The following is a 27,611-nucleotide window of genomic DNA, read 5'->3' on the forward strand; positions in this document are numbered from 1 at the left end:
ACAATTATGTGTTTTCCTTAACCCAAGCTCCTCTCTTCATGAAATAATCTGTCTCTCTCCTCCTTGGAATTCCCATTGCATTTCATTCCTTTATTGAGCACAAATCATTTTCAGTTTTATATTCTGGTTCTCTGTCAATGCTTGCTTCCTCTATGAGATTCAACTCCTTGAGGGAAAGTACTGTTTCTTAATCCTATTTGCACCCCTTCTAGTTCTCAGCACAGTGCCTGACATACTATAGGTGCACAATACACATTTTTTTTTGAATGAAGGAAAGAATTAACCACCAGAGATTTCTATGGTGATATTATTATAGCTTTTTCTTCCATATATCCTGTCAAACAGCCTGGAAATAAAACACTTACTGAAAAGAGTTCAGAGAATTGTATCTGTGAAACTGTTGATATGATGTAATTCTAAAGAAGGTTAGGGGCCTCCAAGCTAATAGAAAGCTGTCTGTTCTTTTGTGTTACTTTCACAAGCAGGGAGGAGGGAGAGGAGGGATAGTGGTTCCTAAGCAATAAGTACTAATTTTAAAATTCCATATATAAGTGTTAGTATCCTTTTTTTTCTCAATGGCAGTACAGTAAAATAGGAACTGGGAGTCTGAAGTCAGAATTTAAGGATTTCAATCTCAACCTCCACCATGTATTAGCTATGTGACATTAAGCAAATTTTTAACTTTCTGTGTTTCATTTTCATCACTAGCAAAATGCAGTCCCTCAAAAGAATGGTATAAAAATTCACGACCTCGGGACGTGTGGGTGGCTCAGTGGATTAAAGCCTCTGCCTTCCTCTCAGGCTCTGATCCTAAGATCCTGGGATGGAGCCCCCCCATCCGGGCTCTCTACTCAGCAGGAAGCTTGCTTCCTCCTCTCTCTCTGCCTGCCTCTCTGCCTACTTGTGATCTGTCAAATAAATAAACAAAATCTTTAAAAAAAATTCACGACTTAATATATTTTTTTAGAATAAGTTTTTAGAATAGTACCTGGTACTTTGTTTACAAGTAATAGCATACAACACCAGTGCTCATTACTTCAAGTGATGAATCACTAAATTCTACCTCTGAAACAAATACAGTATCTGTTAATTAAATTGAATTTTTAAAAAGTGACAGCAACATGTAGTACTATATTGATCTTATATCCCCTATTGGCAGTCCCACGATGTTAACGCTAAAATGAGTTTCCTTTTTTTTTTTTTTTTAAATCCCCTAGTACCTGCCTAGTACACGGTGTAACAAATACTAGAGGCTCAAAAAATTATGTGAATTGTATTTGAGATATGTATTTAAATGCACAAGAAAATGAAGGTATGTTAAAAATGTAAGCGAAATTACAAAGGGTTTTTGCATTTCATTTGCATATCTTCAGTTATTTCTATATAATTAGTTGTTAGGTGCTTTATGACTTGATCTTATTCTTACCCTCGTCAGAGGATGCAGTTTGGTGTAATGCATGTTATAGCCCTCAGGGCTGCGGGCCTCCTCACACGCTGGCTGTTCAGATAGTCTGAGGGATGAGGCTGCTGCAGCCAAAAGTGGGTTACATTACAGAACTGCCTGCTGCTGGAGATGGAGGACCAATAACCTCAGAAAACAGCGCACAGGAGCAGCTGGGCCAGCAGAGCACTTTGTGAGGGCTCATTTGGACACTCCGCAGTGGGGTACCGCGAAGGTGAGTGCCCTAACGCGCGGGTCGTCGACCCGAAGGCCTTGACGGGGCACCTGGGTTTAGTGAGAAAGGGAAGAGCTCCAGCCGAGGCCGCTTGGATGAGTCATGCTCACCTCCCCAGGCAGGTGCGGTGGCAGGACGCTTCGCCTTGGCGGGTGGGCGACGAGAGCCGGGAGCCGCGAGCCGCAGCGGAGTCCCCTCTCGGGACGCCTCCTCCGGGCCGGCACTGACCTTGCGGCTGGCGGCCCGACCGCCGAGAAGACCCGGCGCCACAGAGCTGGGCGCTGGTCGGGGCCGCCCACTGCTACCCGGACCCACCGGTCGTCGGAGCCCGCCGCCGCCCTCCTGCGCTTCCTCAGCGCCTCAGTCCCACGCGAGGTCGCCAGCTGAGCCCAGAGGGCGGGGCGGGGCGCTGGCCCACGGTCCCGCGGAGGTCGTCTCGCGCGGGCGCACGCGCCGCAGTCGCGCGGGGCGGGGGGTGGAGAGGGTGGGTGTGCTTGGGACGAGCGCGTCGCCGCCGCTGCCGCCTCAGCCTGCTGCTCCGCCCGCGCCGCCTGCTCCCGGCGCTTGGCCCCAGCACGCCGGCTCCCGAACGGCCATGGGCGGCGCGGGGTTCGCGGTGTAGAGTCCGCCAGTCCCGGACCCGCGTCCCGCACCCTGACGGTCCCGGTAAGCGGGGGCGGGGGCGGCGGGGACCGGCAGACACCCTAAGGGACGGGTCTGCGAGCCTCGGACAACCCTGTGGGGACTCAGGTGTTGTGTGGGAGCCGCCCCGAAGGGAGTCCTTGAGTAAGTGGATAAACCCCGAGTGTCTCTGCCTCTGCCCCTTGGGAGAGCCCCGGAGGCGGTGCGGGGAGCCGCCCCCAAGGAGGACCCCTGTGTGAATGGAGACTCCCAGGACTCTCTCTGCATTTGCTGCCATGGGGAGGCGCAGTGTGGAGGCACTGTCCCCGCAGAGAGACCGTCTGTATGACTACCGGAGGGCAAGGGTGGTCCCTGATGTTGTCTCAGTGGAAGACCATTTGAGAACAGAGGGGAGCCTCGGGAGCCTCAGGAGCCTGCGCGGTGGAGATGGACCCCACAGAGGACCCCTGTATAAAGGCATACTTTAGACTGCGCCTTAGAACTGCCTGGAAGGAACCTGACTGGAAGGAGAGGAGCCTGCCATGGATCTAGGCCAGGAGTAACTCCCCATATGCCCACTTTGGCCTTGACCTTTCTCGGGCTCGGTGTGCCCTAAATTGAGTCCCTCCAAGGTGGTCGAGAGGCTGGGGCCCTGCGGGACTGCTGCCTTTGTCCATTCCAACCCCCACCCCATTAGAAATTTTATTCTCCGTGGTAGCCCAGGTTGGCTCCAAGCTGGATTTTTGTGGAGGCAGGAACTTCTGTTAGAGCAAAGGGCAAAAGGGAAGGGAGGACCAGTGAGGCCTCTGAAGCAAAGATAGGAGAATTGGGGCCCTGGGCTTGACTATCCACAAGCAAGCAGTGAAGAATCAGGTGGAATAATTGATGCTGGCAGGTCCTGGAAGAGAAAGTCCTTTGAAGGAAAGAAAGGTTATGTAGGATTATTGAGCACTCATGTGCCAAGTATCATGCCAGGGATATTTAACATCTCATATAATCCTTACAACAGCATTATGAAATTATCCCCTTTTAAACATTAGGCACCTTAGACTCAGAGAAGTTTACCAGTTTGTCCAAGGTCACAAAGCTTGGAATCATGAAATCTGTTTTTGGAAGTTTATTTTGGAAAAAAGTATCAAGGAGAGGCAGAAGCAAGAATGTGTATTTGTTAAGTTGCATGAAGATACCAAACATAGGGCTTTGTATATGGTTAGTAAATGTGTTGATTAAATAAGTGAACAAGGACAGTTTAATTGGGGATGAGACTGCTGCAGGAACTGATATCCACTGAATCCCCAGATTTCAGGGTGTGGCTTCCTTTCCTGGCAACCTCATTGTAATGATACCTCTGAGGGTCTCCGGACTTAATGGGTCTGAAAGAGGCTTCTGCCTGTGGCCTTTGATAGGACTTGCTCTGGGGAACAAGAGGAACCCTCCAGAGGATGGTCTTCTAAGACTACCCTCCCAGCTTGCAGGGAGCAGAGGGAGAGACAGGGTCACTTTTAGGAAGCGTAATTCACAGTATCTTTGTGGCCATCTGAATATTGCACCATAGACCCTGGTCCACAGATAACACGCAGGACACTTTTTCCAAAAAGTGCTTCTGCATGATGAGGAGGAGGGCTAAACAGGTGTACAACCAAGGAAGGCTTATTGGAAGTCCACTGTCTGGGGAGGGAAAAGGGTTCTTCGCCTGATACAGTGATGCATCCTTATCTCACCTCCTTGGCTGGGGTGGTGCTTTCATTCCACCTGAATTCCAAGGTGCAAATTTGGGACCAAGGAGAGATTCTGGTTTCTTGCCCAAAAATTGAGTGGTGAGGGAAGTAAGCAATGTAATTCTCTAGAGAACCCTTCTGAGTTTTCCTGCATCCCCCCCTTTTATCCTTCCTCATACCCAAACCTAGAGACATCCTCCTATAACAGAAGTGGCTTCCCTGGGCTCCTGGGGTTACTTAAGAAAGATCAGGGTTGTGAGAAAACAAAACAACCTCATTTACCAATTGCTGGCTTTAAGTCAATGGCTGCCTGAAGCATGGGTGTGGCACCTCATGCACAGCTCCTCAGTGGAGTAAATTCTGACAAAGGTTTATATTGGTTAATCACCTCCCCATGACAAAGTTGTTTATAACTGTTTATAATTCCCTTTCAGTTCAAACCCCTTTATTCAGCTTAACACACAAAAATAAATAGGGATATGGATATATGGATACATATACACATATAGTTTTTTAATATCCATATGTAGCTTTTTAAGAAAATCAGAAGGAACAAGCCTGCAAATGTGATCTTTGCTCCAATTCAGAATATGTCATTGGGTTGTTTTTTTTTTTTTCTACACTGGTCTTTTCATTGAGCGCTCTTAGTATCACACCCTCTCGTGTCCCTGGAAAGATTGCATACTGGACCTTGAATATCATCTCCTTGATGTCCAGGTTTGGATAAACATAAAGATTATGAAAATCCTAAGAATACTGTCTAACTCTCCCCTAATCACAATGTAAGCCAAATCATTCCAGAATGGATGTGAAGGATGTCAAGTAGTTGCCTTAATCTACTAAAAAAAAAGCTTTCTCCAAAGGATAATGAAAGGGGAAAGAATTTCACTTGCATGTACACAGATATATCTGGGTTTTACTTAAGGATTTTTTAGCCTTTAATCTTCTACATCTTCTCTGATCACATTGTTACGGTTTTCTTCCTCCTACATTTGCCATATTTTTGACAGTGCTTCGTTTTCCTCAAACATGAATAGTAGGACTCTCTCCAGCCCATTTCCCACATTCCCTTTATTTTTTCCAGTACACCTGTTCCTAAGTGGATCATATTTATGCAAATAGTTTCCTTTCTCTTTAGTCACGGAATCTATTATCTTCTAGTCCCACGTGCTTTTCTCCAGCAGTGCTCTTGATTTCTGCTATCTTCATTTCTCGGATTGATTTATTCAGTTCTGATGAGAGTACTATCATCTACTCCACCCCTCAATCTTAATGACCAAGTTCTGACAAGAGTTGCTTACCAGCTTTGGATCAAGAAACCAAGACATCAATTTGTAGCTGGAGACATTATTTTTTCCATTATAACATCCCTTTCCAAACCTTCTCGCCTTCCAGCAATCCCCTCAGAGACTCATAGGTAGTACTTACTAAGTGCTACCTACTTGCCAGGCATTATGTTAGATAAATATGACAGTTGCTTGCTCTTGAGGAGTTCACATAGAATCAGTCTGCATTTCTTTTTTTTTTTAAAGATTTTATTTATGTATTTGACAGAGAGAGAGAGATCACAAGGAGGCAGTCAGAGAGAGGGGGGAAAGCAAGCTCCCTGCTGAGCAGGGAGCCTGATTCGGGGCTTAATCCCAGGACCCTGAGATCATGACCTGAGCCAAAGGCAGAGGCTTAAACCCACTGAGCCACCCAATCGTCCCCACAGTCCACATTTCTCCAATCATTTACTATAGAGTAAGAAAAGTGAGGGGAAATTACAGTTTTACAGAGTATCTATAGGAATCTTTGTAGAGTAAGTATGCCTTTTCCCAGGCATCAATGAAACGCAACTGCTGTTTCTGTGCCTCCTCTGGCAGCTCCATTGTTAGCCCCCTGCCATTGCCCTGTCAAAATTACTTTTGCCCATGTGCTTTCAGTGAACTAGCCACACTCTTAGCTTCTTATGATAATAATGACAGTGTCTTATATTTGGATAACACGTTGTAGTTAGAGCCCTTTTACATACCTGATTGCCATTTGTTTGTGAGAAATATTTCGTCTTACTGGGGTCTTCTCACTAAAACAACAGTGTGTGGGCTGCCTAGATCACTTTCTCTCTCTCCATTTTTTTTTTCTTTTTGGAGTCTCTTAATTAAGTTTATGGGTCTCCCAGAGGGAAAGCCCAGTGATTCACTACAGTCACCACCTAGCAGCTCTTATGCTATGGAGAGGAGTTTCTTATTGGGTCCAAAGGCCAAGCAATGTGCTACTGGTCAGCTCTGGTGCTTATCAGGGCTATCCTACTAACTGGCCTTGGAAAATTCAATTCTCTGGGTTTTTTTTTTAACCTCCTAAAATTCAAATACATATTCCCTTCTAAACAAATATTTTAAGCATACTGTCTCAAACCAATTTGGGGGGCTGATTCATAATGTGAAGGCAGTTTTCCTTGCCTATTTCTATCCAGCAACCGGCTGGCTTCATACCATCTAAGCTAGAGTCCCCATATAGCAGTCCATGCCTTGGCATGTGCTTTTACCTCTTCCTGGAATGCTTTTTTTTTTTTTTTCCCCTTAGCCACTCGGGTAACTCCCACTCATATTTCAAAATTTAGCTCAAGCAACACCTTTTTTTTAAAAATCCTACACTCATGCCCCCTACACATGCATATACACTGCATTCTCACAGGCTGAGCGAGATTCCATTTGTTCATTCTACCAAGTTATTAAATGCCTGATTTGTGCCTGACACATAGTAGGTTGAACTCAGCAAATACTAGCAAAATCAATAAACAAAGATAATTAATATTTAATAATTCATTCAACCCCATTTGTTTTGGGTTGAATGTCTGCTTCAGGGGCCCAGAGCAGAGAACAGGGAGTGCCTCTCCATCTTGCTGAAAAGCTCTGCTTGCTAAGTGCAGTCACACCAGCCAATCACCGATAGTGTGCTATTTCTTAACTGTTGCTCTGCTTCTGTGGAAGCCAGCACTGTAGCTTTTCATGAAGACTCACCCTAAGCCCCCAGAGGCTAAAGATCGTGCCATAATTTTGTTCTCATGTATATTAGAGCTTTGTTGGCTTTCAGTACATATTAAAAACAGGACCTCCATCATGACTCTCTTGAGCAGAGTTCAGGAGGACAGTTTTATTCAGTCTTTAGCCCTTCTGCTGCTTGAAAATACCAAAAGAGCCCTGTGCAGTTGGGGATGACTGTCTCCCTGGACCAACTGAACCCAGTGCTGCTGTGCTGGATAAATAGGGTGACTGGAGGAAGACAGGGAGATACTAGGTAGACCCTTTTAGGGTCTGCAGATGTGAAAACTAAAAGCTGTAGGATACTGTTAGGCCACAGAATGGCTATGAACAGGGCCCCAGAACACTGTCATGAGACACCATTCCTAAACCAAAACTCTTTTTGATGACTTTTTAAAAAATCTTCAGATTGATATTGATGTCCACAGTAAGCTTAGAGTCTGTGCTATGCATTTTGCATTTCTTAGACCCTGGTTCTGCTGGTTTTCCATACCCTTGTGGCTGCTTACATTCTTTGTTAAGTACATACCTTTCCCCAAGGCTCTCTGTCTTTTTGGAACATACTTCTATGAACCAGCTGTCAGCCACCTTGAAATTTTTACCCTCATGTGCCCATGCTACTCATGCTAAATTTCTCCAGCCCAAACCTAGGAGGGAGGAGATATATTTTCAAGCTTCCTACACATGCCCTTAGAGCAGTAGCCCTCCTGTGGGCCAGGACACAGTGCCACAGGACACAGCATAAATGAAGGGGACCATTGACCTTGGTAATATTATCTCTTTTCTTACTGTGTTTGTATAAACTAGCTAAATTCCAAAATTCTGTAGCTCTCCCCTGTGGTCAAAGTAATCACCTGTAACTACTATTTGGTTACCCATTCTCATCCCTGCTAGCCCTGAACTACCATACCATACAGGGTCCACCTCTGGAGAAGTAGAGTGGATGGGATGAGATGAGGTGGTGACTCTGTAGTTTCTAGACCTCAACTCTGAAGATTTAGTTTGATCAGTCTCTCTGGCCAACTTTGAGGAAAAGAAAGGGTACTGACACCATGATCTCAAACTTTTTATGTTGTCCAGTCATCTCTGCAACATTCACTCAACAAAGATTTATAGAATCCGTGCTCTGTGGAAGATAGTGAGAACCATCTAAATTTTTCTCCCTCTTGATATCACTGAAAACCTGAAATTCCCTTCTCTACCTGCTCAACCCAGTCTGTTTTTTTCCCCTTGTCCCTCCACTCAGAGGTTTTCTTTGCCTTGCTCCCACCTAGGAAAGCCTTCATAACCTCCAAGCAATCATTTTTAGATGTTTTTGAACCTTTTCAAACAGCTGCCAGTCCTATATGAAGAATCAAATGAAAGAAATAAAAGGCAGGATGCCTGGGTGGCTCAGTCGATTAAGCATCAGCCTTCAGCTCAGGTCATGATCCTGGAGTCCTGGGTTCAAGTCCTGCATCGAGCTCCTTGCTTGGCAGGGATCCTGCTTCTCCCTCTGCCTGCCACTCCCCTTGCTTATGCGCTGGCTCTCTCTCTCTCTCTCTCTCTCTGACATATAAATGAGTAAAACCTTTAAAAGAAAAAAAAAGGCATCCAGATTGGTAAAGAAGTAAAACTTTCACTATTTGCAGATGACATGTTACTATGTATAGAAAACCCTGAAATTCCACCAAAAAACTATTAGAACTGATAAATGAATTCAGTAAATTTCAGAATGCAAAATTAATAAATTTTAAAAAAGAAATCAGATAAAAGCAAGTACAGTAAATGTTCTTTACATTTAACATGTGAAATGAGGAGACTCCTGCCTATTAGCAGGGCTGCTCCCCAGGCTTCTCACAGTTACAAATCTTTTTTTTTTTTAAGTACTCTGTACACCCAAAATGGGGCTTGAACTCACAACCCTGAGATCTAGAGTCACATGATCCACCAACAGAGCCAGCCAGGCACCTCTCAGGTACAAATCAAGAGCTTGGGAAAAGAGTCCCTAGCTGCCTTTTCCTTCCTTATTTTTCCACCAGCTCCTACTGTGGAGCAACCCTTCCTCCTCTCACTCCCACCACTCTGCCCTTATAAGTATTCTCACTGTGTTCTAAGCATGTGCTCTGCAGAGAATGGGTGTGTCTTTCACACACACATTCCAAGGTGCCTTACTACCTGGCAAATACATTTTTTTAAATGATTTTATTTATTTATGTAACAAAGAGAGAGATCACAAGTAGGCAGAGAGGCAGACAGAGAGAGGCAGAAACAGGCTCCCCGCTGAGCAGAGACCCCCCCCCCAATGCGGGGCTCGATCCCAGGACCCTGAGATCATGACCTGAGCCAAAGGCAGAGGCTTAACCCACTGAGCTATCCGGGCGCCCCCTGGCAAATACATTTAGACAGACTTCTCTTACCCAAAGAAAGATTTTGTTTTTTGTTATCTGTTTTCATTTTCTCCGGATCATATAGCTACACAGCCCTATTCTACCTTCTTGTCCCTCTGTTATTCACCACCACCTGCTCCTGCCCTCCTGAGGTTTATTCCAAGCCTAACTTAGATACTACAAATTCTCTGGCAGTGACATCATTCTTGAAACAACGTCTTTTTATCCTTCTTTCATCCTTTTTAGGGAGTCAAAAAACCCAATTCCACCCACCAGCCAAAGAAGTAATCATTAGCTATCGTTTGTGGGATCTTTACAACTTGATTTCCTTTTTTTTTTTTAAAGATTTTATTTATTTATTTGACAGAGAGATCACAAGTAGGCAGAGAGGCAGGCAGAGAGAGGGGGAAGCAGGCTCCCCGCTGAGCGGAGAGCCCGATGCGGGGCTTGATCCCAGGATCCTGAGATCATGACCAGAGCTGAAGGCAGCAGTCTTAACCCACTGAGCCACCCAGGCGCCCCCAACTTGATTTCCTTTTAACTCACTTTTTCTTGCTAGGTCTTTTTCCACACAGGAAAAGCCAGGTTTTTCTCACAAGGCATTTGTTTTTACCTGTCACTAATCACTACCACTTGTTACTCTAGATATTAGAGCTCATTTTGTTAATTTCTCAAACACTCTGGCACATCGTGGGTATTTCAGCACACCTGCATTTAATCAAGGTGTCTTGTATACAGGTTTGATCCTCCATTAAGCACTAAGGGTTTCAACCTCATTCTTTGAAGCCTACTGTTATTGTGTCCTCACAGTTTACTCTCAAAATCAAAGCTATGTCTATTCACAATGACTTGGGGTCTTGTTTGGATTTGATGGTTTCTTTTTGAGGTTCTGCTCTACATTTTCTGCCCGTATGAGCACAAAATGGCCTAGAAAACTGAACCATCTTAGGTAAAAGTAGTAACAATTCCAGGATCCTGTAGTCAGGAATGGAAGGTGGTTTTTAATTTCTTTTTATGTTTGTTTTGCTGGTGGATGTCATCTTCAGTCTTCATTGAAATTCCTTTAAAGATTAACTCCCCAAACCACTGCAGTGACATCATTAACTATTGAGATAGCTTAATGGTGATTCTTACTATCCTTACAGAGAATAATGGGTTGTAGCAGGACTACAATGTATTGAGAGATGCCTGTGGTTAATTTGCTGATACACTATTAATGACTCAGTCCACTTACAGAGTAACCTTCCTCTTTGGCCTTTGTTGAGAACTCATTACATTATCTGAAAAAGCCAGTAAGAGCCAAATGCATATCATTGATTTTCCTTCAGTGGATCATTCTTGAAAAAATGAATTTCATATGGTTATTCTAGGTCTCCAAATAAGCATTTCACGACTTTTTTTTTCAACCCATACTTTCTTGCTGATAAACCTGGAAATAATTGATCATGAAGAAGGTCCATAGTGAAAGGCTGTGTGTCAGTTTTACATTCTCCCTCCTGGTGTGGTATGCCTATTCCTCTTGCTAAGTGGAGGGCTTGCTTTCCACCTAACCATAGAGTACAGCTGGTACTCTTGAGTTATGTGGACAGTTTCTGAAGATTATAGATCCAGCCTCTTCAAGAATCCTCTGGATCCTTTGGGGCATCTGGGTGGTTCAGTTGGTTAAGTGTCTACCTTCGGCTCAGGTCTTGATCTCAGGATCCTGGGATCGAGCCCTGTACTGAGTTTCCTGCTCAGAGGGCAGTCAGCTTCTTCCTCTCCCTTTGCCTCTCCCTACCCTCCCGCTTATGCTTGCTCTCTCTCTCTTAAATAAATAAATAAAATCTTAAAAAAAAAAAAAAGGTAAAGAATCATCTGACTCCATAGCAAAAGCTCTAACATACACATACTCTCCTCTCTACCCCTAGGCCCACCCCCTCCAGGCTAGGTCACATGAATTTCTTTTTCTTTTTTTTTTTAATTTAAATTAAACTTTGTTAACATACAGTGTATTATTAGTTTCAGAGGTAGAATTTAGTGATTCATCAGTTGCATATAACACCCAGGGCTCATTTTATCTAGTTGCCCTCCTTAATGCTCATCACCCGATAACCCCATCCCCCCTACCTGCCCTCCAGAAACCCTCAGTTTGTTTCCTGTAGTTAAGAGTCTCTTATGGTTTGCCTCCCTCTCTGTTTTCATGTTATTTTTCCTTCCCTTCCGCTATGTTCATCTGTTTTGTTTCTTAAATTCCACATATGAGTTAAATCACATGGTATTTGTCTTTCTCTGACTAACTTATTTTGCTTAGCATAGTACCCTCTAGTTCTATCCATGTCATTGCAAATGGCAAGATTTCATTCTTTCTTATGGCTGAGTAATATGCCATTGTATGTATATTCTACATTTTATTTATCTTCTTTATCCATTCATCTATTGAGAGACATCTGGGCTCTTTCCATATTTAGCTATTGTGGCCATTGTTGCTATAAACATTAGGGTGCAAGAGTTGGCTGCTTAACTGACTGAGCCACCCAGGAACCGCCAAAAAAGGATTTTTTAAATCACAATTTATTATTATCCACTGGGGGCACCTTGGTGGCTCAGTCAGTTAAGTCAGGCTCTTGATTTCAGCTCAGGTCATGATCTCAGGGTTGTGAGATAGAGCCCCTGCGGGTCAGGTCTCCACACTCAGCAGGAAGTCTGCTTGAGATTCTCTCTCACCCCCTCTCTCTGCCCCTCATGCTCATGCTCTCCCTTACTTGGGCTCTCTCCTTCTTTCTCTCTCTCAAATAAATAAAATATTTTTTTTAAAATGTCCACTTGGGCATGAGCACCTTAACGTGAATACAATTTCCTGAATCTGATCAATAAATCTTTACTCAGTCTTCTTTGCACAGTCCTGTAAACGACAGTTATTTATTCAAAGTAAATATTTCTGGAGCACCTGGCTAGCTCAGTCAGTGGAGTGTGCAACTCCTGATCTCGAGGTATGGGTTTGAGCCCCACATTGGGTGTAGAGTTTACTTAAAATCTCTAAAAACAAAAAACACCAAATTAAATATTCCTTAGTCATGCACTTTAATTTTATAAGCAAATTTTACAAATGGGGAGAGGGGATACTTACTTTCTTACCATTCTCTAAATTCAAAAACATGGGTTGTTTCTTTGGTAACAATTGATGGCAGGACAATTCCAGGCAGTGTGGAAATTTGCACCACTATGATAACATGACAGTTGTTTCTGGAATGAAGATAGAGTTGTCATCATATATTATGTGTAGGGGCACCTGGGTGTCTCAATCAGTTAAACATTTGACTGCCTTAGGCTCAGGTCATGAGCTCATGACCTGAGCCTCAGGTCACCCTTAGGCTCAGGGTGCTAGGAGTGAGCCCTGAGCCCCACGTCAGGCTCCTTGCTCAGCAGGGAGTCTGTTTCTCCCTCTGCCCCTCCCCCTGCTCATGTTCTCTCTCACTCATGCTCTCTCAAATAAATAAAATTTTTTAAAAAAAAAGGTATTATGTGTATTAAGACTTTATTTAAGGGGCACCTGGGTGGCTCAGTCAGTTAAATATCTGCCTTAGACTTGGGTCGTGGTTCTAGAGTCCCAGGGTCTGCTTGTCCCTCTCCCTCTGTTCCCACCGCTCATGCACTCTTGTTCACTCTCTCTCTCAAATCAATAAGTAAATTCTTTTAAAAAGACTTTATTTAAAATATCAAAAAAGGGGTGCCTGGGTGGCTTGGTGGGTTAACACCTCTGCCTTCGGCTCAGGTCATGATCCCAGGGTCCTGGGATCGAGCTCTGCATCGGGCTCTCTGCTCAGCAAGGAGCCTGCGTCCCCATATCTCTCTCTCCCCGCCTCTCTGCCTACTTGTGATCTCTGTCTATCAAATAAATAAAATCTTCAAAAACACAAAATAACAAAAAAAAAAGTAAAATAAAAAAAGCTCCACTATTAATTAATTGGGAAATGTTTATTTTTTTAAAGTTTAATGTTTTTAGTAATCTCTGCACTCAATGTGGGTCTCAAACTCACTACCACAAGACTGAGAGTCCTATATTCTTCTGACTGAGCCAGCCAGGCACCCTGGGAAATGTTTATTGTCATTCTTTTTCATACACATTGTTAGGCAGTGGAGATAGGTACTAACCAGGGTAAAAACAATCTAATAGAGGAAACTGACATTGATTGGATAATTATCCTGCTGAATATGTAATGACAAAGATAAGTGCTCCAGAGCAGATCTAGTGTTATGTGCACGCTCCAATCTGGACTTCCAGAGAACGTGATACTTGAGTTGAGCTCTGACAGATGAATAGGTATTAACGGAGGGAAGGAACGTTCAAGGGTCCCAAAAATATAGGAAGCATGGCAAACAACGACTGAAATAAAGCCAGTATGGTTAGAACACAGAGTAAGAAAGGAGACCAGACCAAGCAGGGCCTCACAAGCAATGGTTAAAAAAAAAAAAAAAAAAAAAAAAAAAAAAATTAAAGGACCTAAAACAAAAATTAAAAAAAAAAAAAAAAAAAAAAAAGCATAATTTGAATGACTTTATCCTGAAAGCTGTAGAAAGCCATTTAAAAGTTCTAAGCAGGGGATAACATAAGACTGGAATGTCCCAGACATCTTTAATTCAACATGTACAAAATCCTGTTTCATTTCCCAATTTCTGTAAATGGCAATACCATTCTGCTAGGTTTTTTTAAAGTTTTTATTTAAATTCCAGTTAATTAATATACAGTGTAATATTAGTTTTAGGTGTACAATGTAGTGATTCACCATTTCCATACATCACCTGGTGCTCATCACAAGTGCCCTCCCTAATCCCCGTCATCTATTTCACCCAGCCAACCACCTATCTCCCATCTGGTAACCATCAGTTTGTTCTCTATATTTAAGAGTCTGTTTCTTGGTTTGCCTCTCTCTTTTTTCCCCCCTATGATTGTTTTGTTTCTTAAATTCCACTAGTTAGTTGATTTAAAACTGCTCTCTCAGTAAGTAAGGCAGAGAAAGGCTGAATGAAATACCATATAACTTTACTTACACATGGAATCTAAAAACATTGGACTCATAAAAACAGAATAAAATTACCATTGCCAAAGGCTGAGGAGAGGAGGAAATGGGGAGGCGGCACTGGTCAAGAGGTATAGATGTGGGCGCCTGGGTGGCTCAGTGGGTTAAGCCGCTGCCTTCGGCTCAGGTCATGATCTCAGGGTCCTGGGATCGAGCCCCGCATCGGGCTCTCTGCTCAGCAGGGAGCCTGCTTCCTCCTCTCTCTCTGCCTGCCTCTCTGCCTGCTTGTGATCTCTCTCTGTCAAATAAATAAATAAAATCTTTAAAAAAAAAATTAAAAAAAAAAAGAGGTATAGATGTTCAGATATAAAATGAATAAGTTCCAGGGATCTCAGGTACAGCAGGGTGACCATAATTAATAAAACTACATTGTATACTTGAAAGATGCTATGAGAATAGAGCTTTAATGCCCTTACCATAACAACAATGAAAAAATGGTAATTATGTGAGGTAAAGGATGAGCAACCTAGCCTTATTATGGTAAGCATTTTGCAATATATAAGTATATCAAAACATCACATTGTATATCTTAAACTTACATGGTATTATATGTCAATTATATCTTAGTAAAGCTGGGAAATAAATATGAAACTGTCCTCTTTCCCTTTAACCTTTATCCACTCAGTTACCAATTTATTCCCAAATTTCTCTAATTCTATTCCCATGGTATCAGGAAGACTCAGTCAGCTTTATTCCTGCTGCCATCATTTCAGTTTAAACCCTCTACATCTTGCCTGGACTATTATAGTAGGCTTCTAAGTGGCCCTAACTTCTCCTCCTATCCTCTGCCCCCCTTTCATCCAAACAAACAGAGGATAACTTCCTACCCATTCTTCATGGTCCGCTTTGATTCCCAGTACTGCGGTCTTAACCTTCGTTTAGGCATTTCTGATACTTTGTCTCACTCTTTGAGGTTTTTAAAAATATTTTATTTATTAGAGAGAGAGCATGAGCAGCGGGGAGGTAAGGGAGAGACAGATGGAGTGGGAGGGACAGACTCCCCACTGAGCAGGGAGCCCAATACTGGGCTAGAGCCCAGGGATCATGACCCAAGCTAAAGGCAGATACTTAACAAACTGAGCCATCTAGATGCCCTCTTCTTTGAGTTCTGATATTAAGTAGCTTAAGTGGTGAGACTGTCCTCCTGTCTTTTATTTCCTATGATGAGTAGTTAGTACCTGATACACAGTACTGTTCAATAAGTCTTGATTATAATGGATTGAGAACAAGGCTAAAATGGACTCTCCGTTTCACTTTACTTAGAACACGCTTTCCCCAGCCGAATTCTACTTCAGAAGACCCTCGAGGCTCAGAAAGAGTAAACCAGCTTTGCAATATGCCATGTCATGCCCTCACTTTCCGGTATTGTACCCTGGTACGGCAGAAGAGCAGGGATAATGTTACTTCTTAACCTGTGAAGTTTTTATTAAACAGCTCAGAAAATCAAAAGAGAAAATATGGGAGCAACATTAGTGAAGCCTTAAAAGTCTGAGAAGCACTTTAAGCACTTATAATGGGCAGGTTGTCTGTAAAAGACAAACAGACCTACAAAGAACCATAGCTAATTAGAGGGGGCAAAGGAGTCTTTGTGATCTTGACCATGTGGATAGGTTGGTAGAGTTTCCTATCTAATCCAGGAGTCCCCTAAAAGTAGGAGTGCATTCACTCTGACTGAAAAAGTGAGAATTTGATGTGGATTATCCCTCGATGCAGTGAGCACAGCACTTATTGGAGGAGCTTTTCTTCAATCAGAAGTCTGAAATGTATTCCTATAATCTTGCTTTAAGCTTGGGTTATCTCACGGGGCAGAGGAGAGACTTAAGCTCTAAAGTCTCCAACCATCTCCAGAGGCCTGGGACCCCTGGACCTAATGGCTTTGGGACAGCAAGAAATAAATAGATACCATTTCACATTTGTAGAATACTTTCCAGTCTACTAAGTACTTAATAAGCACATTTTCTAATGTTATCCTCATGACAGCCCTGTGAAGTGCACTGAGCAGACAGCCCTCATTTTACAAGTATGAAAACCAAAAATCACAGCGCCAGTCAGAAATAGAACCAGGGTCTTCTGACTCATTAACAAGTGCTTTTTCTATCCCACCATGCCTCTGAGTTCCAGAAGAGGGAAAAACTATGTAAATTTTTTTTTAAATTTTTATTTATTTGACAGAGAGAGATCACAAGTAGGCAGACAGAGAGAGAAAGAGGGAATAAGGCTCCCTGCTGAGCAGAGAGCCTGATGTGGGACTCTATCCCAGGACCCTGAGATCATGACCTGAGTGGAAGCCAGAGGCCCAACCCACTAAGCCACCCAGGTGCCCAGGAAAAACTATTTAATAACACTTGCCACTTAGGTGAATGGTTGAAATTGCTTGGCTTGACATGGTCCGCCATTGGCTGAATCTGGGCCGCTCTGCTTTTTGTCCACAGAGCCATGGGGGTGTTGATGTCCAAGCGGCAGACAGTAGAGCAGGTACAGAGGGTGAGCCTGGCTGTGTCTGCTTTCAAGGATGGACTACGGGACAGGCCTTCCATCTGGCGCACCGGTGAGCTTCCAGGGTCCCGCCGTGGCACTGTAGAGGGCTCTGTCCAGGAGGTACAGGAGGAGAAGGAAGCAGAAGCAAGTACCCCAGTGCTGCAAGAAGAGAGCAGTGCCAAACGAGCAGCCTGGGAGAGGCTCCGAGATGGGCGTGGAGTGGAGCCAGAGGAGTTCGATAGGAGTAATCGTTTCACACCACCGGCTTTCATCCGCCCCACCCGGAAGCTGGATGATGACAAGCCTCCTGATATCTGCTTGGAGCCCAGAGAACTTGTGAGTATCCAGTTAGGGCACAGTCCTCAAGTCTTAGACCTTCTGAGGATCAGGGAGCAAGACAGGGAGGCCTGGGTACAGTTAAAGTGAGACCCAAAAAGAAAAAACTCCAAAAAGGTGCAGTTGAGTCTGGAATAATCTTTGAATTTTTTCCGCAAGAATAAAAATGTTACATCCTGGGTTGGTCTTAGTGAAAGACTGGAAGACGGGTGATAAGGAATGACACCATGGCAGGTCTCTTGCCATCCATCTCGCTATGGGATAGTAGTGTTCCCTGTAGGAGGCATTTGGAAATTTATGGGCATTCAAGAAGGTCATCATCACTGGGAGTTGCTACTGGTTTTTAGTGCCAAGAAAACCAGGAATGCTCAGTGTCCTGCAATGTCTGGGACAGTCTTTCACAATGGATTATTTTTTCCAAAAATGTTAGTAGCATCCCTGTTCAGAAAAATGGGCACAGAGACCTGAGCAGTTGGAAGAGCTTGCTGGTACTTATCTTTCAGAGAGAAAGCTCTATCACCTTAGCACTGACGTCAGTTGGAATTGTTCTTCTGGGCTGCTCCAGGGATATTCAGCCCCATGTGGGTAACTGTGTTTGGTGGCCATAGGACCTTGCTGCCTACACTGCAATGAATACACTCCTTATTTATTCTTTTTGCCAGGTTGTCAACGATGAGATGTGTGATGTCTGTGAGGTCTGGACAGCTGAGAGCCTCTTCCCATGCAGGATCTGTACCAGGGTTTTCCATGATGGCTGTCTGCGCCGCATGGGCTACATCCAAGGAGATAGCATGGCAGAGGTGACTGAGACAGCCCACACAGAAACTGGCTGGAGCTGCCACTACTGTGTAAGCCCAGACAGCAGGGACTGTGGGCCGCAGCACTGCAGGGAACTTGGCACTTTTCTGGAGACCCATTCTTAGAACACTGGTTTCTAGGCAGTGACCTAAAAGACTTTTCCAATTGTAGATACAGATATCCTCAAACTTGGTCAGGCTTTCTCTACCTCAGTACTATGACATTTTGGACAGAGTAATTTTTTGTTGTGGGGGATGTGTGCAATGTAGTATGTTTAGCAGCATCCCTGGCCTCTAACCCATTAGATGTCAGTAGCACCCACCCTCAGTTGTGACAACCAAAAATGTCTCCACATACTACCCAGTGTGTCCTAGGGGAGCAAACTCATCCCCTCAGAGTCCCCTTAGCTCAGAAACACTGAGCTAAAGGAATCAATGGTTAGGATGAGACCTAATTATTCAAAAGTAATACTGCTTAGAGTAGTGCTTTCTCTAGTAGTCTATAGTTGTCATTCATTGTACTCATCTGAAAAACCAACCTAACCAACTTGCTTTCAATAGGAATAGGTTCTAACACAGTAACACTTCTTAGTCCAAAGATCATCACTTAGCTTACCACCTAACTCTTAGGAGCATTTGTTCTTCATCTCTAATGTGATCATTATGTAAATTAAATAACAAATGTTTGTTGATTCAGAACTTTGCAAATTATATATAAATGCCTTCCAACTTTTTTTTTTAAGATTTTGTTTATTTGACAGAGAGAAACCACAAGCAGGGTGAGCAGCAGAGGGAGAGGGAGAGGCAGGCTCCCTACTGAGCAAGGTGCTGGATGCAGGGCTCGATCCTAGGACCCTAAGATCGTGACCTGAGCCAAAGGCAGACACTTAACCCCCTGAAACACCCAGGCACCCCACCTTCCAACTTTTAAAAAGACAAAAGTCAGGAGCTGCAAAAAAAAAAAAAAAAAAGTCAGGTGCAAAAGCCACCTGAGTGGCTCAGTGGGTTAAGCCTCTGCCTTCAGCTCAGGTCATGATCTCAGGGTCCTGGGATCGAGCCCCACATTGGGCTCTCTGCTCAGCGGGGAGCCTGCTTCCCCACCTTCTCTGCCTGCCTCTCAGCCTACCTGTGATCTCTCTGTCAAATAAATAAAATCTTTAAAAAAAAAAAAGACAAAAGCCAGATTCATATCTATTTCTTAGCATATCTGAATAGAATTTAAGTCTTGCTTTATTGGTCTGTTATCCTGCAGATATCTTCTAAGAAACATCTTAGCAGATCCCCCCCTCTTCTTCCTACTGCCTAAAAGAAAGCAAAGATGTACCACTTTCTAAAAAATATCACTTTATCTATGGCTTGCCTAAAAAATCAAGTATAGAACAGTTATTTTGAGCCCCTTACACACCTTTTCCCCAGCTGAAGTATGCCACAGTAGACCCTGGTCTACACACCATTTTCTCTAGTCACCACCCCTCCAAACACCAGCCTTTTCACTCATAACAACTCTGCCCTGCAGGGTTCTGCTGATGTGGGACCCTGCTGAAGGTGTCTCCTTCCTAACTCCTTCCTGGCTTTCTGTCACAGTCCTACCATCATTACTGCCACTTGCCAGACTTTTTACAAAGGTTTCTTCCCTTCACAGCCAGGCTTCTTGAAAAGACTCCATCATTTCCTTGTGGCTCCTCAACCACCTGTAATTCAGCTTCTGCGTCCGTCATTCTGCTGTCATTCTGACAGTGACCTGTCAAGTCTAGTGACCTTTTCTCAGGCATCTTCTTACTTGACCTCTATGAGGTATTTAGCCTTCTCTTATTGCCTTCTCCCTTATTGCCTTCTCTTTTTGCAGAGGATTTAAGTATTTAGGAGAATTATTATGTAAAATAAGGAAACTAGAGAAAATAGAAAATCAGTAAAGTCCCATCATAGTTGAATCACCACCGTTAACCTTACCTTCTATGTTGTGCAACTCTCTTTTCTTGGCTTCCAGTGCTCTCTACTGATTCTCCTACCTTCTTCTCTGACCATTCTGGGTGCCCTTAGTTCATTTCTTATCACAGTCCTAAACACTGGTCTTCCTTGGGGTTCTGTTGTTAATACTTTTTTTTTCTCATTACACACATTCTCTCCCTGGGTTATTTCATCTACTTCAGTGGCTACAGCTACCATCTAAACACAAATGATTCCAAAACCTGCATGTCTAATCCTAAATTTCTTATCTCTTGGCGTTACATTCATCTTGATGCCTCACAGGTACTTCACGCTCAACATGCCCCAAAATGCCTCTTCTTCCAGAAACCTGTTCTAAATTTCTTAGCTCTCTGAATAATAATACCAGCCCTCCAGATGCCAATACCAACTCATTTTTATCCTTCATCCCTCACATCCAGTAAGTCAACAGGTCCTACTGATCTACCTATTAATACCTCTCAAATCTCCTCTCTTTTCCATCCTTATGTCTTAGGTTAGCCACTCATCTTTTCTTTTTTTTTCTTTTTTTAAAATTTTTTAAACTTATTTTCAGCGTAACAGTATTCATTGTTTTTGCACCACACCCAGTGCTCCATGCAATCCATGCGCTCTCCAATACCCACCACCTGGTTCCCCCAACCTCCCACCCCCCGCCCCTTCAAAACCCTCAGATTGTTTTTCAGAGTCCATAGTTTCTCATGGTTCACCTCTCCTTCCAATTTCCCTCAACTCCCTTCTCCTTTCTAACTCCCCTTGTCCTCCGTGCTATTTGTTATGCTCCACAAATAAGTGAAACCATATAATAATTGACTCTGTTTGACTTATTTCACTCAGCATAATCTCTTCCAGTCCCGTCCATGTTGCTACAAAAGTTGGGTATTCATCCTTTCTTTTTTTTTTTTTAAGATTTTATTCATTTATTTGACAGAGAGAGACCACAAGTAGATGGAGAGGCAGGCAGAGAGAGAGAGAGGGAAGCAGGATCTCTGCCGAGCAGAGAACCCGATGCGGGACTCGATCCCAGGACCCTGAGATCATGACCTGAGCTGAAGGCAGTGGCTTAACCCACTGAGCCACCCAGGCGCCCGGTATTCATCCTTTCTGATGGAGGCATAATACTCCATAGCGTATATGGACCACATCTTCCTTATCCATTCGTCCGTTGAAGGGCATCTTGGTTCTTTCCACAGTTTGGCGACCGTGGCCATTGCTGCTATAAACGTTGGGGTACAGATGGCCCTTCTTTTCACTACATCTGTATCTTTGGGGTAAATACCCAGCAGTGCAATTGCAGGGTCATAGGGAAGCTCTATTTTTAATTTCTTGACGAATCTCCACACTGTTCTCCAAAGTGGCTGCACCAACTTGCATTCCCACCAACAGTGTAAGAGGGTTCCCCTTTCTCCACATCCCCTCCAACACATGTTGTTTCCCATCTTGCTAATTTTGGCCATTCTAAGTGGTGTAAGGTGGTATCTCAATGTGGTTTTAATTTGAATCTCCCTGATGGCTAGTGATGATGAACATTTTTTCATGTGTCTCATAGCCATTTGTATGTCTTCATTGGAGAAGTATCTGTTCATATCTTCTGCCCATTTTTTGATATGATTGTCTGTTTTGTGTGTGTTGAGTTTGAGGATTTCTTTATAGATCCTGGATATCAACCTTTTGTCTGTACTGTCATTTGCAAATATCTTCTCCCATTCCGTGGGTTGCCTCTTTGTTTTGTTGACTGTTTCCTTTGCTGTGCAGAAGCTTTTGATTTTGATGAAACCCCAAAAGTTCATTTTTGCTTTTTTTTGCTTTGCCTTTGGAGACATATCTTGAAAAAAGTTGCTGTGGCTGATATTGAAGAGGTTACTGCCTATATTCTCCTCTAGGATTCTGATGGATTTCTGTCTCACGTTGAGGTCTTTTATCCATTTTGAGTTTATCTTTGTGTACGATGTAAGAGAATGGTCGAGTTTCATTCTTCTACATATAGCTGTCCAGTTTTCCCAGCACCATTTATTGAAGAGACTATCTTTTTTCCACTGTATCCTAGCAACAGCAATCAGACAACAAAGAGAAATAAAAGGTATCCAAATTGGCAATGAAGAAGTCAAACTCTCTCTCTTCGCAGATGACATGATTCTTTATATGGAAAACCCAGAAGACTCGACCCCCAAACTACTAGAACTCATACAACAATTCAGCAATGTGGCAGGATACAAAGTCAATGTACAGAAATCAGTGGCTTTCTTATACACTAACAATGAAAATACAGAAAGGGAAATTAGAGAATCGATTCCATTTACTATAGCACCAAGAACCATAGGATACCTGGGAATAAACCTAACCAAAGAGGTAAAGGATCTGTACTCGAGGAACTACAGAACACTCATGAAAGAAATTGAAGACGACACAAAAAGATGGAAGACCATACCATGCTCTTGGATCGGAAAAATAAACATTGTTAAAATGTCTATACTGCCTAGAGCAATCTATACTTTTAATGCCATTCCGATCAAAATTCCACCGGTATTTTTCAAAGAGCTGGAGCAAATAATCAAAAAATTTGTATGGAATCAGAAGAGACCCCTAATCGCTAAGGAAATGTTGAAAAACAAAAATAAAACTGGGGGCATCACGTTACCTGATTTCAAGCTTTACTACAAAGCTGTGATCACCAAGACAGCATGGTACTGGCATAAAAACAGACTCATAGACCAGTGGAACAGAGTAGAGAGCCCAGATATGGACCCTCAACTCTATGGTCAAATAATCTTCGACAAAACAGGAAAAAATATACAGTGGAAAAAAGACAGTCTCTTCAATAAATGGTGCTGGGAAAACTGGACAGCTATATATAGAAGAATGAAACTCGACCATTCTCTCTCTCTTTTTTTTTTTTAAGATTTTATTTATTTATTTATTTATTTGACAGAGAGAGAGAGAGAGAGAGATCACAAGTAGGCAGAGAGGCAGGCAGAGAGAGAGGAGGAAGCAGGTTCCCCACCAAGAAAAGAGCCCAATGCAGGGCTCAGTCCCAGGACCCTGAAACCATAACCTGAGCCGAAGGCAGAGGCTTAACCCACTGAGCCACCCAGGCACCCTAACCACTCATCTTTTCTTAACCTGTACTGTAGCAACAGCTAACTAACTCTTCTCATGTCTCTAGACTTTGCCACTCCAATTCATTCTCCATGCAGCAAAGATCTGACCATGGCACTACATATGCCCTTAAAAACCATTCGATCAGCCACCTGGATGGCTCAATCGGCTAAGTGTCCGACTCTTGATCTCAGCTCAGGTCGTGATCTCAGGGTTGTGAGTTCAAGCTCTGAATTGGGCTCCACGCTGGGTGTAGACCCTACTTAAAACACAAACATTTGGTGACTCCTTTTTGACCTCAGAATAAAAGCCCATTTGAAAAGCTCAATAATGGGTATTTGAGGCACTTCACAGTCAGGCTTCTGCCTAACTCTCCCTTATCTTTGTCATTCCTCTCTGTTTTCCCTCCACACACATACACACACACCCTACACTCCAGCCCCACTGGACATTTCACAATATTACACCTCACTGTGCCCAGCATATACCAGGTGCTCAATAAGTGCTTATTGAAAGAGTTGAGTTATGAAATCCACAAATGAATGTTCATGAAATGTCTGTTTCTCTTCTTTGCTAGTATTTTAAGAGAGAAAAATAACCCACTGGAAAGAATCTTTGACAGCTTAAAGACTATAAGACTGTAAATTAGTATTAATAAAATAACATATCACTGTTATTTTGGAATTAAAATTTCTATGGCACCACAAAAAACTCATTTTGTTTTAGGAACTTCGTCATAATGGCATCTCTTTCAAAACCACTCTGGATTTCTTAAAGTAACACAGCCTACTAGGAGCAGAGTTAGAATTAAACTTCTTTTTTAACTGAAATAATCTTTGAGCACAGTCTAACATAGAGGCCAAATACATAAAATGAATAAAGATGGAGCTGTTGTGGTTGATGGAGCAGGGGATTCACAACCCTTCCCATTTATTAGTCTCCTTTTCCCTTGCAACAGCTTCCTAAGGCACTTCCAAGGATTCCCTAGGGTATCTCAGAATAATTTTAAAACTACTATTTAGTAAAAGAGTCTCAGGTCTAGAATCAAGATACCTGGCTTCTGGAGAAGATTCTGCTACAGAGTTGGGCAACTCTGAGCAAATCCTTTCCCCTTTCTAGAGCTTCAGTCTCTTTGATTATGATTACAGACTGGGATTAGATGATCCCAGAGGTGCCTTCAAGTTGAAATACAATTTCCATCTTTCTTGATTGATCCTTGGCCTTTCTTACTGGTCTATGTGGCCACTGACTCAGATTTTTCTTTTTTTCAGGATAATCTCAACTTGCTGCTAACTGAGGAGGAAATGTACAGCCTCACAGAGACCTTTCAGCAGTGTAAAGTCATTCCTGGTAAGGCCGGACAGTGCTGCCAGATGGAGAGGGGCTGGCACATTTTCCTCCATACTTTCTAGGGTGAACCATAAAAAGGAGTATGCTGGAATTTGGAAAGTAGGGGTAAATAGGTCCCTATTCCCAAGCTGTTGGCCAGCAGGGCACCCACATACCCACCCATCTTCCCCACCCACCACAGCCTGAGTTATCCTGGCTATGGGAGAAAAAGACAAAAATCTATGGATATAGGGGTTCTGGAGTATACCCTAGAAGTAATAGAGGGTACCCTAGAAGTAAAAAGAGGCTGAGGAAAGGGTGGGCTTGGCTAGTATGGGGTGCCTCCCACAGATTGCTCCCTGACACTGGAGGACTTCCTGCGCTACCGCCACCAAGCAGCAAAGCGGGGGGACAGTGACAGGGCTCTAAGCGAGGAGCAAGAGGAACAGGCAGCCCGCCAGTTTGCAGCCCTGGACCCTGAACATCGAGGACACATAGAGTGGTCTGACTTCTTGTCCCATGAGTCCCTCCTACTTCTGCAGCAATTGCGTCCCCAGGTGAGGGCCAACTGGGGTGAATGTCTATGGGATATTGGGTGACAGAGACTTAGGAAGCATGCTGGGCAGGTTGGAGGAGCACTAGGTACTGTCTTAGCAGGGACCACAGCAGGAAAGGCTCACATTCCACCCAGTGACAGATGATCCAGTGCCTAAGCTGGGGAAACTGCCCAAGGAAGATTGATTTGCACTGGACCCAACTGCAAATGTTAATACGACCAGAAAGGCTCTGGGCGGCTTCAAAGGGAGGCTACAGAGGTGGTAATGGAGGTAGGATTCTCTATGGTTTGACATTTTACAAAATATTTTCACCTCCAAGATCTTAACTTGTTGCTTTTTCCCCAGAACTCTCTGTTAAGGCTTCTGACAGTCAAGGAGCGGGAACGAGCCCGGGCCACCTTTCTCGCCCGGGGCAACGGGAGTACTATCAGTGAGGCAGAGTGCCGTGGAGCCCAGCACTCTTGGTTCTGCAAACGCCTTGCAGAGGCTCCTTCCTGCAGTGTCAGGTCTGTTCCCTACCAATCCCTGCTACCACTCACATGCCCTCCTCCTTTTTCCACACCAAATGGCCCTTGGTACGAAAGGTACCTCTCTGTTTCTTCTGTCAAGAGAATCCTCCTGTGCATTACACATAGGACATTGCCTCTTATTGTTCAAGGCATAGGGCATCCTCAACTGTGGCTCATGTCAGAAAAGCATGGACATGCATATCTAGAGCCATGGGTTCCCCAGAGTTTGGGAGGGGCCAGACCTTTCACTTTCCTACTCCTAACCACATATCCTTGTACCCAACAGCATCAGCCATGTGGGTCCCATAGCAGACAGCAGCCCAGCTAGCAGCAGCAGCAAGAGTCAGGACAAGGCTCTGCTGCCCACAGAGCAGGAGTCCAGGTGAGTAGGTTCACCCACCAGGCTGTCTGCACTCCTAACCCTTCAATACACATAAGTGAGCATTACCTACTGCTACCCCAAAACAGCAAGTGCCTATCCCAGAAACCAGGCTCTAAAAATGTCCATTTGATCCCAGATCCATAGGGTAACCTGGCTGGGCTGTCAACTTGGAAGCACAGCCAGCCATACCTATGTCAGCCAAAAGCCAGGGCTTCCCTGAGCTTTGCCCGGCTTAATCCATACTGCTGCTGGGATCAGGTCTCATGAGCATCCAGGTTTTGCGGCCAACCTCACAAACCTGTTATTTCCTTCCATTCCAGATTTGTGGACTGGCCTACATTCTTGCGGGAGAATGTTGTCTACATCTTGGCTGCTCGCCCCAACAGTGCAGCAATTCATCTGAAACCCCCAGGATAGCATGGAGCAGAGAAGCTCAGTTCGGGGACAGTGGTCTCCCTCCTCTCCTTTCTCTCTTTCCCTCTTTCCCCCAACATCCTCTGGTACTGAGACTTGTGGGGATGGAGCACTGCCAGCATCTCAATTTGCCACTAAGCTTTATGGAACTGAAATCACTGCTCCCCTCACAACAGAGGCAGTATATGCATTGCTGCAGGGAAAAGCCCTGGGAGCTGTGGCAGTATCCACTCCTGGAGCCACCCCCCTGCCCTCACATCATAGACTGGACCTGCCACTGCACACATATGTGCACGCGCACACACACACACACACACACACACACCTCACTGTCCATGCCTTCAGAGATCTGGTTCTTCTTGGTTGAAAAGGACCAAAGTTCCTTTTGTGAAGCTCCTGGTATAGATGAGAGGGGTCTCTGTTCACTTCTTCTATTGGCCAGTTCTGATTTCCAATAGACAAGTCTCTGGCCAAGTGATTGTTGTTTTTTTTTTTAATTTATTTTCTCACCATAGCATACATCCCCAATGTCCATCACCCAGACAAGTGATTCTTAATAATAGGGCATATCAGACTCACATGCTATCCTAGAGATGCTGATAGGCTCCCTCTTCCTCTGTTGAAAATCCCTTCTGTGGTGAGCCACTGTTCTGATAGGTATGTGCTATGTCCCTCGGGTATGTTGGGGTGGAAAAATTCCTGAAAACCACCACTGCACTTCAGCCCATTCTTTATTTAAATTCTAATTCCTAGTGACAGAGAAGGCAACTAGTCTATGGAGTCCTAATTAGAAGAAGGAAAGGCAGCCCTCCCAGGAACCCAGGATTCTAGGAACCTCTCAGCCAGGTCTTTCGAGTCCAAAAGTCTTTAGCAGAAGAGTCAAAAACGAAGATGAGCCATCCTGGCCCCTGTTTTACAGATGGGACCACAGGCCCAGAGCCCAAAGGGCCTGAATAGAACAAGTATGATGGCAGAAGTCACAGCCCTCTGTATTAGATGCTTCACCCAAGTCAACTACCCCAAAGACCTGAAGCCTGATCTCCAATGAAGACAAGGTTTGGATGGAAAACAAGAGAAAGCTCATGATTTTCCATCTTTCCACCTCACCCCAGATGTGGACCTGGAAGAGTGTGCCATTGGATAGAGAACAAGAGCCAGCCTCTTCCAGCCCAGAAAGAGCAGCGAGGACTCCTTTCAACTACCCTGACAAGCTGGATTCAAGAAGAGGATTTGCATCTCAGCTCTTTCCTTCTCTTTTTTTCTTTTTTTTAAGATTTTATTTAT

The 27,611-nt window shown here is 43.9% G+C and overlaps 1 protein-coding gene across 1 annotated transcript; it reads left to right on the forward strand.

Annotated features, from left to right (window-relative positions):
* Positions 1–1,426: 1,426 nt before the first annotated feature.
* Positions 1,427–26,330, forward strand: LOC111146441 (PHD finger protein 24). The gene is made up of 8 exons (XM_022501997.1): positions 1,427–1,676; positions 16,897–17,278; positions 17,941–18,126; positions 24,408–24,486; positions 24,817–25,022; positions 25,368–25,528; positions 25,818–25,913; positions 26,234–26,330. The coding sequence occupies exons 2-8, from the start codon at positions 16,901–16,903 to the stop codon at positions 26,328–26,330; spliced, it is 1,203 nt and encodes a 400-aa protein (XP_022357705.1). The 5' UTR covers positions 1,427–1,676; positions 16,897–16,900.
* Positions 26,331–27,611: the final 1,281 nt, after the last annotated feature.

Source organism: Enhydra lutris, unplaced genomic scaffold (assembly GCF_002288905.1).
Source record: "Enhydra lutris kenyoni isolate GAN:26980312 unplaced genomic scaffold, ASM228890v2 scaffoldscaffold13, whole genome shotgun sequence".
Taxonomy (NCBI): Eukaryota; Metazoa; Chordata; class Mammalia; order Carnivora; family Mustelidae; genus Enhydra; species Enhydra lutris.